Raw genomic sequence first — 12,621 nt, 5'->3', positions numbered from 1 at the left:
AATTTGGTGTGCTCCTGAGTGTATTGCAGATGAATATTTTGTTCCTTCTACTCGCCAAAAACATATCTGCTAAATTTATTTTACCAATTCTAAGATCTTTTACGCACAGTGAAACAATTTCTAGCAACGTTCGCAATTAGAGAACGATTTTTGGTTGTGCTGAAAGAGTAGTTATTGGTTTCACTCGACAGTTTAAAGGGCTTGTTCGCGTTGTAAATATATATATATATATACATCTAAAGTGGGGTGTATACGTGAAAATGTTTCATTTTATCCAATTACCTTGAAAACATAAATCAAGGTTTTTTGCAAAATGTGTTTTCGCAATCATGTAGAAGCTGCAAACACTGCAGATGCCCAAAGTGCTTTGTCAACTACGAGTTTACTGATCGCGGTGAAGATTTGGCAATTCATGATGCTCTGTACATGTGAAGTGTAAGGGTTCAGAAATATATAATGGGACGCTGAAATAACAGCGTTGTGCTTCATTCTTTGGCGTAAAATTTCTTGGAAAGTTTTTCATTGTTGTAACGCATTTTGCGCGGGATGAGCTTGTGAAATTTGTCGAACAGCTGCGTGCATTTCAGTTTGTTATGTCTTGATTCTTTTCGCAAAAAGCAATCAGTTCTTAATATATAGCGGGGATGTGCAATGTATTTAAATATAGTTTGAAATGAGAAATTCGCTCAAAATGTATTAGAAACAGGTTTGGTAAATTTCTTTGTGAATATTGTCATTTTATTTTTATTAGAAGTTAAAAACATGAAATTTTTAAGTGCACTTCAAACATACTTCACACAAGTGAGAAATAAATATGCATTGTAGCATGTTGGCAGAAAGTTAATATGTAAGTTTTAATTATAAAAATAATTCGTGTGAAGTACGTTTCAAATGTTGCTCGACATTCTTAATGAATTTTAAAAGCTCAAGAAGATGGTGACCCTTAAAGTACGCTTGGCGCATACCCATACTAAATGCAAAAAAAACATGCATTTTAGAATGTTTTCAATGCATTTAAAATGTACTTTGGTAATTAAAAGATTATTTTATGTGATGTACATTTCATGCCGTACCCAATATTTTAAATACGAGCCTCTAAAGCCAGGCTCACACTAGCGGGAAACTTCCCGCAGCGGCGCAACGTTCATGGCGCCGCAGCGTCGCAGCTCCTCGGAAGGACGCTCACACTACGCCCGTTTTCCCGCACCGTCTGTCGTGGAATGTAGAGGAGGCGAAGGCGAGCGGAGCGAGAAAGAGTAGTCACGTGCCAAGAGCGAAGGGAAAGCACGCGCTTTTCGCGTGCACAAGTGAGCGGGCTACTCAAGCGACACCAGCGATGCTCCCGTCGCCCGCACAGCCGCCGCCGGGAGTCATTGAACTTGGACTGACGTCACGGTCCGCGCTCCGCTCCGATTGGCTACTCCGTTCTGCGGGACGGGAAAAATAGCTCCCGACCCCATCGCTCCGCGGAACGTCAAACAAGTCAGCCTGCGGGAAAAAAACCGGTTTCTGCGGGAAGCGGCGCGCGGAGAACGTCCAGCGTTGCGCGTTTTCCCGCTAGTGTGAGCGTGCCTTAACCTGGACTAGCGTTTTGAAAATCGACACTCGCCGTAAAGCAACGTTCACGTTTCTAAAAAATATCATTTTCAACTTAAAAAGTAGTAATGTACGCTTCGCGTAAAGAACTTGTTACTGCTTACAAGAATAACATACTGGAGGGTTGCGACACAAAAGACAGAGAAAGCCACACGCTTAATGAGTGAGTCATATACCGGAAAAAACAATATCTCCGCTTTCATCTTGTTCCTTATTTACATTTCGATTCCTAAGCTGCGGGGTAGCAGGCAATCATAAAATATCTTATCAAAGCTGCTTGTACCACCGAAACGACTGTAAACACTCGACATTGGAGGAAGATCATTGGTTCGGAACATCTCCGTCTAAACTAAATATCGACAATTTGCTCTTCTCACTAGGCGGCGGTACATACCGGGCGAGCAGTACATAAGCGAGTAAACGCTTACTTTTTCACAACGCAGGCTGTTTGCACTTAGCAAAACAAACCATGAGGCCGCCAGAATGCATTCACCGTGGTGGGGAAGAACTGCACCTGAAATTTGTTTGTGCTGTTTTAAAGGGGGAAGCGGTGGGTAATTTCCCTTTATGCTCAGGCTACAGTTGGTTTCATTTTCAAAAGAATATCAGCGCTCGAATCCATGCTCACGAAATAGGTTTTCGGTGACCCGTGCAATTTATTACACAGCTGAATGTCCCTTGATTCACACTAAACTTTCTATTAAACGTGTTTTATGCGACATTTTGTATTATTTATTTTTTGTGCACTCAATAAACTCCTCTTCTGACGTGTAGCAACGCCTAAATGTGGTAGACGGGTACCTTGAAGCTGCAGCCGAAATAGCGATACCGTTAGATTTTCTTAGCAACCATACCTATGGTAATGACAAAACGTTGCCTTGTACGTAGGTTGAGTGTCCTGTATTTTATACAAATAAGGGAGAAATTAGGAAACAGAACTCTCGGCCTTAGAATTTCACAAAAAAACAATAACTTCGCCATGCTTCCGCTATTTGTACTCTTCTTGTACTTTGGCTAGGAAAGTAGGAGGGATATGCTGTGCAGTCCGTATTCTTCAAATAATTACTTGCGACATTCTTGAAGATAACTCACTGTGATTAAGGAATAATAATAGATCAAAATTGATTCTGAAATCTGTCGACGTATCGAAGTTATTGATATTGATAATCTCGTTTCTTTGGAAAATAGAAAATAAACTTATTCAGGAAATGATTTAGAAAATCTCCGAAAATATACACAGCAAATGAACGGTTGCTTTTCCAGGTTGCAGGAAAGATTGTTGTCTTTAATCAGAAGTACACATCGTATGACGAAGCAGTCAAGTACAGACTCCACGGCCCATCCGCCGCCGCCCAAGCAGGCGCTGTTGCGGCATTGGTGCGGTCAGTGACGCCGCTGTCTATAGCATCTCCTCACGGTGGAAATACTCTCTACGCCATGGGAGTGCGCAAAATACCGGCCGCTTCCATCATTGTTGAAGACGCCGAGCTGTTAAAAAGGTTACAAGAAAGGGGTATTTCCGATTTATTCGTTTGTAAATTCAAATATACAAGATTCAGAAGAACAACTGCATGAAAAATAAATTTTAATTATGTGCTTTAAAAATGTAACGCGAGCCGGTTACACACATCTGTTTGCTGTCTGAAGGCGCTACTAAGCCATTTTTCGTGCATGAGGATTATGCAGCTTGGGGAGGCGAAAACCAGAGTTGTCTTTAGGATGCACCGTGAGCTGCTTCGCCTAAGGTAAAAAATGGGGGTCTTTTGAAATAAGCAGCAAAGCAAGTAGGCCACCATGGCACTTAATGCATTTCGTCGTCATTACGGAGGGGCGTTACACACGTTGTAGTGGGTATATAACGAAAAAAGTACAAATAATGCTTTATGGCAAAAGCGAGCCTAATTGCGCTATCACCGCAGCGTAGCACAACAAGTCTGGGCCTTGTTTGTGCCTATGTGTTTCTTCCGTCCCGTCTTTTTCGCGCAGTTTTAGTCGTGCAATTAGCATAAACCAACTAGCCCTTCAGAGCGTATTACATAGATTTCATGATCAGGAATATGTGCACAATACATTCACAAATACAAAGCGCGTGGGCACGTGCAGAGTTTTTTATGTACAGCAAAAATGAATTTGGGAAAGCTACCTCACATACATGCAGCAAATGGTAAAACCTTTGAGTTTCAGCCAAATCGTAACTTAAGTAAACTTATTTATGGTATCGAATTATCAAATGACAATGGTAGTTCTACAACTGCCAGTTGCTTGCTTCACCTGGTGTTGGCGGCCAGTCTTTTTTGACTCCTGTAAACTGAGCTGGTTATTACTTTCTCTCCCAAGTAAGTGTGTCATGTGGGTAGGTACTATTTAACCAGATGACAGACCCACGGAGAGGTATGCATAAATGGCAAGAGGGACAAGAGTGCACCGTTACAGATAAGACAGCATGCAAAACAAAATAAACATAAACATCAGGCCTAGCAAAGGCGAGGTTTGTTCGGAGGAGTGTTCGTTCCATTCTATCTTTTTAGCGATGCCATAACGAACGTAACGTGGCTTCACGGCCGGAAAGCTTTGCGGCAGGTGTGTTCTTGGCCCTTGATGTCGGGTGACTGCCTCAAAGGAGGAAACAACCAACTGCCTTGCGCCCTTAAGAGCGACAGCAGTGGTCATTATGGAGCATTCTGTCGGCTGATCCCAAGATTCGAGCCACTGGAGGGCCCTCCCAAGTCCGGGGCGCTTACATTTTCCGAAGTGCGCTACGACGTTCGTGTATGAAATAGGCTATGGATATAGATGAAGCCCACCATTAGTTTTCCTGGCAAACATTATGGCCATCTAGCACTCTATGTGTAAACGAGCTCAGGCTGGTTGAGACGCTTAGCCGCTAAGAGAAGCTCTAATAGTTTGTTTGAAATGAAAGAAATCTTTGGTGGGTTTTGCATCACATTGGGACAAGCTTCGTAGAAATCTTTTATATTATACATAAAATACTTATATAAATATATATATATATATATATACCCATACTAAATGCAAAATTTCTTTCATTTCAAATGAAAGAAATCTTTGGTGGGTTTTGCATCACATTGGGACAAGCTTCGTAGAAATCTTTTTATATTATACATAAAGTACTTATATAAATATATATATATATATACATATATATATATATATATATATATATATATATATATATATATATATATATATATATATATATTCTGAATAGATGAGTGTGTAACCGCATAATGCTTGCAGATATACCTAAAAGGAACAGCTGCAAAGCAGATGTACCTACCAACCACTGTGGGCAAGGATATTCATTTGGAATATACCGTTTTGTTCCAGGTATTACACCTGTCGTCCAACTCTTCATGGAGGCGAAGTTTCTACCCCCAACATTATCACGCAACACTATAGCCGGGTGGCGCTGCGGTCGCCGACGAGAGGGGACGTGCTTCTCATCGGCCCCTGCTATTATGCCAATTAACGCAGTGTTAATTTACAGTTACCGCGATATATTTGGTACCAAAGTGTGCGCGAAGGTGCGGGGCATCGACCGGTACCAGTTTTGACCAAGCGGTACGTGATTATCCCGATTTACGAGGACTTTTCTCTGGTGCGGTGCGGACTTTTCTCTAAGCCTAACGTCGGCCTACCACGAGTACGGCCACCGGTGGTGACGGGCCCGGCCGCTAGGCCTAACCCGGCGACGAGTACGACCAAGATGGCGTCCGAAATGGAAGCGTCCGAAATGGAAGTGGCCACGTCGATGGGAGACAACATGACGTCAGCACCGAGCATCGGCAGTCTCGGCGGGCGTACGTGCATTGAAGTTCAAGGAGAGGACATTACACCGGAAGAAGTCGAAGGCTGGTCGGTCTCCGGCAAGCGCGTCAAGCAGATCATGGCCGGCTAGGAAAACGGTGAGTCCGCCGCCATTACTCGCCAGTCTAGACCCAAGACTAGGGCCAGCTTTGCTAAGAGAGTTGCAGCCTCGGTAACGAAAGCGGCGAGGATGCCGATGGACATGCCGAAGGAAGACACTAAGATAGTCATGAGACCACGGGGAGGTCTCAACGTAGCGAGAACTGAGGTTTCAATAATTATGTCGGCCGTCATGACGGCGGCTCGAGTAACGAAGGAAGAAGCCAAAGCAGACACCATCTGCACGAACGCGCAGCAAAACATCATCGTGGTCAGCACCCCGGACGAGAGGCGTGCCACGCTGTACTCTAAGGTCAAAACCCTTAACGTAGGAGACAGGCCATACGAAGTCAGCGCCTACCGAACGGCGCCGGACGGCACGGTCAAGGGAGTCATCCGAGGCATAGCCGTAGACGACACCCCGGAGGAGATAGCCGAAAACATCGTGAACCCGTGCAACCCCCTAGCGGTGGAGGCGCACAGAATCGGCAATACAACCACGGTGATAGTACTCTTCGCAGGAGAGAAAGTACCGAACTACGTCAAGTATGGCTCGATATTAGTCAGGTGCGGGCTTTACCGCAAGCACTTTGACGTGTGCAGGCAATGCGGCAAGATCGGCCATAGAAGAGACGTATGCCCGAATCCCAACACCAGAGTATGCTTCGGCTGCGGAATCGCGAACCCCAGCGAGGATCACAAACGCGAATGCAAGCCCAAGTGCAGGCTCTGTGGGGGACAGCATCCAACGGGCGAGAGGGAATGCAAGAACAAGTACAAGATGCCGTATGTGCTCAAAAAACGGCAATGGGAACGCAAGATGGAAGCCAAGCAGCAACAACTGGATCCGAAAAGCTTTCCGCCGCTGCGAGAGCCGTCTGCCGAGAGACCCCGCGGAGATTCGAGGCAGCGCGACAGCAGCCGCAAGAGGGACAACAGCAAGGGAGGCAGGAGCGCCAGCCGCCACAGACCGTCGCAATCGGGGGAAAGAGTCGCCTGGGCCGAAACAGTCAAGGCAAACATGGCAGAGAAGAGACAACCACCGGCCCAAAACGCCACGAAGAACTTCCAAGAAGAGAACGGGGTGGTAATAAAAGCCCTAAGAGACGAGAACGAGAAGCTAAAGCAGAGAATCGCCGAACAGGACGCAACCATCAAGGAAATCAACGCGAAGCTAACGACATTAATTGCGATGCAGCAAAAGCAGCAGCTGCTGCCGAAGCCCGCACAAGAGAGGAAACAAGAAGAGATAACCGAGGACGAACCAGAGGTCGAGGTGGACCCGAGAGCCACGAAAGCGGCGGGACCGGCTCCCAAGAGGAGAGCCATAGAGGGCGCCAGGGAACGAAAGACAATGGAGAGAATCGAAAAACAGGACGACAGACTCGACCGTCTCGAGGCGATCAGCAAGGTAACCAACGAAAGCCTTACTGCGCTCACGCAAACGGTTCAGCAGATGACAACGAACATACAGAGCACGATCCAGAACATGATGGCGCAAACGCAAGCACAGCTGCAGACGCAGATACAGGCACAAATACAAGGTATGGAAGCACAGATCACCGCCAAACTGCAGCAATCATGGACGGGACAGCACGTGCAGCAACATCCACACCACCAGTGAGAGACCTCTTGGTCTGGCACTGGAACTGCAACGGCTTTACCGGCAAGAGAGCGGTGCTGCAGCAACACTTGCAGCAACTAACGAGGAAACCAGACGTCATAATGATTCAAGAAACACACAGCGAAGAGACGCCGAGACTGCCGGGCTACCGGTCGCACGACAGCCCGCCGAGCAAAAGGGACACGTCCAAGGGCAAGGGCAGAGGGGTCTGCACCTTCGTTAGGAAAGGGATCACCTTCGTGGAACACGAAATGATCGGAAGAAGCGCCATCGAACACTGCACGGTGGAAGTAATCACGGGCAAGAAGAGGAAGGAGAGCACTTTCCTGGTGAACGTCTACAGCAATCCGTCCCACGGACAACAGAAATTCAAGGCACTGCTCCACAAGGCAACTTCAGTCGCGGGGAGCAATACGCTCGTAGTGTGCGGAGACTTTAACGCTCCGAGCCAAGACTGGGGCTACCACAGAACGACAGTCAAGGGGAGAGAGCTGATGCAAGACGCCACCGACGTCGGACTGAACCTAATCACGGATCCGGCCTTTCCCACCAGGATTGGCACTTCTGTTACGAGAGACACAACTCCGGACCTTACCTTCGTCAAAACTGACGGAGGATCAAGAGAAGCGAAATGGAGAAACACGGGCCAAGAGCTGGGCAGCGATCACTACATCGTGGAGGTCGTCGTACCGCTCGAAGGCCAAGGCAACACCGGCATAAGGAAGCATCGCATTACGGACTGGGACGCCTTTCGAAAGGCGCTATCCGCGGTGCAAGAGGACATTACGGACATCGAGCAATGGGCGGCCAACGTCGTTGAGACGATGGAAGGAGCCACCAAAGAGCTAGAGACGGACGAACGGATAGACAAGATGGACAGTCGGCTGGCCCACCTGATAGAAGCCAAGCAGTCCATAAAGGCGAGGTGGCAGAAGCGACGAACCAACCGAAGTCTAAGGAAGAAGATCGCCGAGCTCAACAGGCAGATCGAGGTCCACTGCAGGGTGCTATGCACCCAACAGTGGAACGAGGCCTGCAACGAAGCCGACGGACAGATGCACAAGGGCAAGACGTGGAACATGCTGCGGAACCTCCTCGACGAAACCAAGACCAAGGGCCACCAACACAACAACCTGGCCAGGATCCTACACAAGGCAATCTGCGAACACGGGGAAGACGAGGTCAAGCGGCGCTTGGACGCCAAGTACCTGCCGACCACCCCCACGGAAAGACACCCGGATTACCAAGGCAAAGAGAACGAGACGCTAGATCGCGACATCCAGACCTGGGAAGTCAGAGTTGCCCTGCAGAATCTCAATGGAAGGTCTGCCGCGGGTCCCGATCGAGTGACCAACAGAGCGCTCAAGAACCTCAACGAAGCGGCCATCGAAACGCTCACGAACTTCTACAACAAGTGCTGGCAAGAAGGAAGGCTACCCAAGCAATGGAAAGCAGCCAAGACGATCCTCATCCCCAAGCCTGGCAGGCCACCCAACATAGAGAACCTCAGGCCGATCTCGCTCACTTCGTGCGTGGGAAAGGTCCTCGAGCACGTTCTCATGAACAGGTGGCAGCGTTACCTGGAAGAATCGGAGTTTTACCCAAATTCCATCATCGGGTTTCGGAACAAACTCGGGACGCAAGACGCCATGATCTTACTGAAGAACGAGATCATCGACGATACGACGGGCACCAAGGACAACAGAGCCGTACTCGGGCTGGACTTGCAGAGCGCCTTTGATAAAGTGAGGCACTCGGCTATCCTGGCCCAAGTATCCAGGCTAAACATGGGCAGGAGGACATACCAGTACATAAAAGACTTCCTGACGGAACGGACCACCGAAATCTGTGCGGGAGACCTGCAGCTCGAAGAGAAGAAGCTGGGCAGCGTCGGAACTCCGCAGGGGTCGGTAATCTCCCCGCTACTCTTCAACCTCGTGATGATCGGGGTGGCCACCCGGCTAGAAAGAGTAGCGGGAGTCCGGCACACCATCTTCGCCGACGACGTTACGCTATGGGTACCGGGAGGAAGCGACGGACACATCGAGACAACGCTGCAAGAAGCGGTCAACGCCATCGAGGAGCAGCTGGACGGGTCTGGACTCGTTTGCTCTCCGGCCAAGTCAGAACTGCTGGTGATTCCCCCGAAAGGATCGGGCAGGAAAAGAAAGAATATGGAAGTCAAGTACGAGCGTCCCAAGATCACGGTCAAGACGGCAGGAGGACAAGTAATACCGGAGGTCGAGAAGATTCGAGTACTCGGGCTGCTCATCCAGCGAAACCGAGCCAACGGTGAAACGGTCAACAAGCTCGCGGGCAAAGCGGCTGCGGCAATGAGACTCATCAAGAGGGTGTCCAACAGAAAAGCGGGGATGAAGGAGGAGAGCCTGACTAGGCTCGTTCAATCCTTCGCAGTTAGCCACATAACGTACGTGGCCGCCTTCCACAACTGGAGGCCGAGTGAACGTAACAAGATAGACGCCACCATACGCAAGGCATATAAGGCGGCACTCGGTCTCCTCGGGAGCACGAGCACCGAAAAATTCATGGCGCTGGGAGTCCACAACACGCTGGACGAAATAGCCGAAGCACAGAGAACGGCGCAACTCGAGCGTCTCTCTGAAACGAGAACCGGAAGACAGATACTGCGGGACCTTGGCCTCGAACCGAGGGAAGGCAAGCAGCAGAAAGACGTACCTATACCAGATAGCATCAACAGAAAGCTCAGGGTCTTCCCGATCCCGAAGAACGTGAACCCCGAGCACAACAGGGAGCGGAGGTTGGCGAGGGCCAGGGCTCTCGTAGACCTCCACGCCAGAGAAGAAGGCGCCGCCTACGTGGACGCGGCGGAGTATCGAGGGAACACCGACGCATACGCGGCGGTGGTTGTCGGGGCATCGACGGGTGCAACGAAGACCGCGGTGAGCGTCCGGACTCGAGAAGCGCACCGGGCGGAGGAGGTGGCCATCGCCTTGGCCGTTTCCGACCCCGGATGCACTACAGTGTTGTGTGACTCTAGAACGGCAGTGAAGAACTACGCCAAGGGTAGGGTATGTAGTGAGGCCGCGCGCATACTGCGCAAGGCCGAAGACATCGAACGCAAAAGTCCTGTGGTGATCAAGTGGTTTCCGGCCCACATGGGCAGTGACGTGTCGGAACGCGGAAACGTGAACCACAACGAGACGGCCAACTCGGCCGCGCGAGGACTAACCAACCGCGCGGCTGCAAGCACGGCCGACTCGGAGTCTTGGTCGCGGCGCAGTGCCAAGGACAAGATGACCACCTTCAACGAAATAGTGAAATGGTACAGACTGAACAGACAGACTATGCCGCCACCTCACCCGGGGCTTACCCGGAAGGAGGCAGTGTTATACAGACAGTTACAGACAGGGTCCCTGCTTACCCCGGTGCTAGCTAAGCACATGTGTCCGAGTGTGCACGCGAGCGACATGTGTAGACTATGCGCGAAGGAGAGAGCCACCGCGGCTCACATCCTTTGGGACTGTAGAGTAAATCCGCGCGAAGCCAGCGAGAAGACGACGATCCCGCCGCAGCTAGAGGCTGCAACGAGGAGCTGTGATCAAGAGACACAACTCAAGGCCGTCCAGCAGGTCTCGGCAGCTCTAGAGAGGCAGCGACCGAGCAAAACCGAGGAGAGGGGGGGCAGCACCCCCAAGAAGGGGGCGGCGGCCCTCTCGAACCCGCGGAAGTAGCGAGGGACGTAACAAGACCTCAAGGAGCACAACGCACGAGACTGACGTAGTGGCCGCGTCGCGGTAAAAGCTTGTCCTCCCTGCGTGGAGGGAGCCTAACCGATTCTGCAGGCATTTTAAATAAAAGTTGTTCTCTCTCTCTCACACTATAGCCGAAATCGGAGGCAGAGCACGTCCTAACGAGGTAACCGTTCACTAGAAAACGTCCAATGCCTTTTTTGCTCTCAACATAAACTCGCCCAGTTGTTCCAGCAGCTTTGTGTTCATTTGTTGCACTGGCACCTGCAACTGCTACTTGTTTTCGTTGCACACGTAAAATTTACGCGTGCCACCTTCAGCGTTTATTTGGTAAATAAAGTGCATAATCTTTCGTAGAACCTTTGGTTTGAAGTTCACCGAGCCATAAGTACAAACGTCACCTTTCAAAATGCATGCTATTATTTCCTTTACCAACCGAGGCATGACGCCAGAGTTTTTCACGCCTGAATATTACTTGGGCGCTTGTGAAACAAAACACAGGGTAATGTAATTCTCAATGCGCCACTGGCAGCTAAAAGCACTTGACACTGAGCCTTACACGCAGCCTGTTTGAATGCAGGTCGTCATTGTTGGTGGCCACATAGATTCCTGGGACATTGGTCAGGGCGCCATGGACGACGCCGGGGGCTCATTTATTTCTTGGCGATCTCTGGCCATTCTGCACTATCTTGGACTGCGCCCACGACGTACTCTGCGCTGTGTGCTGTGGACCGGCGAAGAGATGGATTTTGTTGGTGGAAAACGGTTCTTCGAAGTGCATGGCAATGAATCAGCAGAACGCATCAACATCGCAATGGAGTCTGACACAGGCACATTTAAACCTAGAGGACTTGCATTCACAGGACGCAGCGAGCACACTAAATGTGTGGTTGCAGAAGTACTAAAATTGTTCCACGAAATTAACGCCACAGAACTAACGCTGGGAGCGGAAACACCGGACCTCCGCGAGTGGGAAAAAGCAGGCGTACCCACTGCTTCTCTTAATACTCATAATCAAAGGTACTTTTACTTTCACCACACGGATGGAGACACAATGACAGTCGAGGACAGTAAGAATATCGACCTCTGTACTGCATTTTGGGCTGGTGTTGGATACATTTTCGCAGACCTGCGAGATAGCCTACCCCGAATATAGTAGTGTAATTTACAATTAGCAGTTATGCGTTAAATTTGAAGTAATGAATATACTGGATAAAAGACCAGTGCTCACTGCCGGAGCACTTTTCTCGTATTATGCAGAATGTCTACACAAAAAGTTGATAAACGTTTTAGCCGGAGAGAAATATAGCTATATTACGTAATATATTGTGCCACTGATAGCTTCGTCAATTCGTTTAAGATAACTGATGCGCTGATAGCGCATCGGTTTACTCTATAATGTATTCTGTGAAACAGCTTATAGACTTTCTTGTAAAATGGTTACAGTAATAAGCTTTTGTTTCCTGAAAAAAAAAAAAAAAGCTGTCTTATCTAAATATTACACGCATTCACAACCGCTTCTTTCTTTCGCGTTCGTGTGCGTTTTTGCATATATTACGCCAGGTTTTCACTTCTAAGTTAGCTGAAAGGTTTTATGAGCCAGTTACCGTAGTTCCCGGTTTAGCGCTTTTATATATATAAATCAATTTGAATTTATAATATCGTTCACACAGAACTGCATCATTTCTAGGGATTGTTGTATATGCGTAACGCACTACCGCTTTTAGTGCCTATCCAGATCCT

General features: G+C 48.9%; 1 protein-coding gene across 1 annotated transcript in view; it reads left to right on the top strand.

Annotated features, from left to right (window-relative positions):
• The window catches only part of LOC146195391 (carboxypeptidase Q-like), a 35,539-nt gene extending 23,505 nt beyond the window's left edge, over window positions 1–12,034 (top strand). Inside the window, exons 4-7 of the mRNA XM_084596784.1 lie at window positions 2,860–3,109; window positions 4,945–5,031; window positions 11,013–11,044; window positions 11,459–12,034. Of these exons, the coding sequence (XP_084452910.1) occupies window positions 2,860–3,109; window positions 4,945–5,031; window positions 11,013–11,044; window positions 11,459–12,034 (945 nt within the window). The remainder of the gene's footprint in view (window positions 1–2,859; window positions 3,110–4,944; window positions 5,032–11,012; window positions 11,045–11,458) is intronic.
• The last annotated feature ends 587 nt before the right edge of the window (window positions 12,035–12,621 follow it).

The sequence above is a fragment of the Amblyomma maculatum genome, chromosome 3, assembly GCF_055883805.1.
Source record: "Amblyomma maculatum isolate TAMU_Amacu chromosome 3, ASM5588380v1, whole genome shotgun sequence".
Taxonomy (NCBI): domain Eukaryota; kingdom Metazoa; phylum Arthropoda; class Arachnida; order Ixodida; family Ixodidae; genus Amblyomma; species Amblyomma maculatum.
Note: the sequence above shows the minus strand (reverse complement) of the source record. Positions and strands in the feature narration are given on the sequence as shown.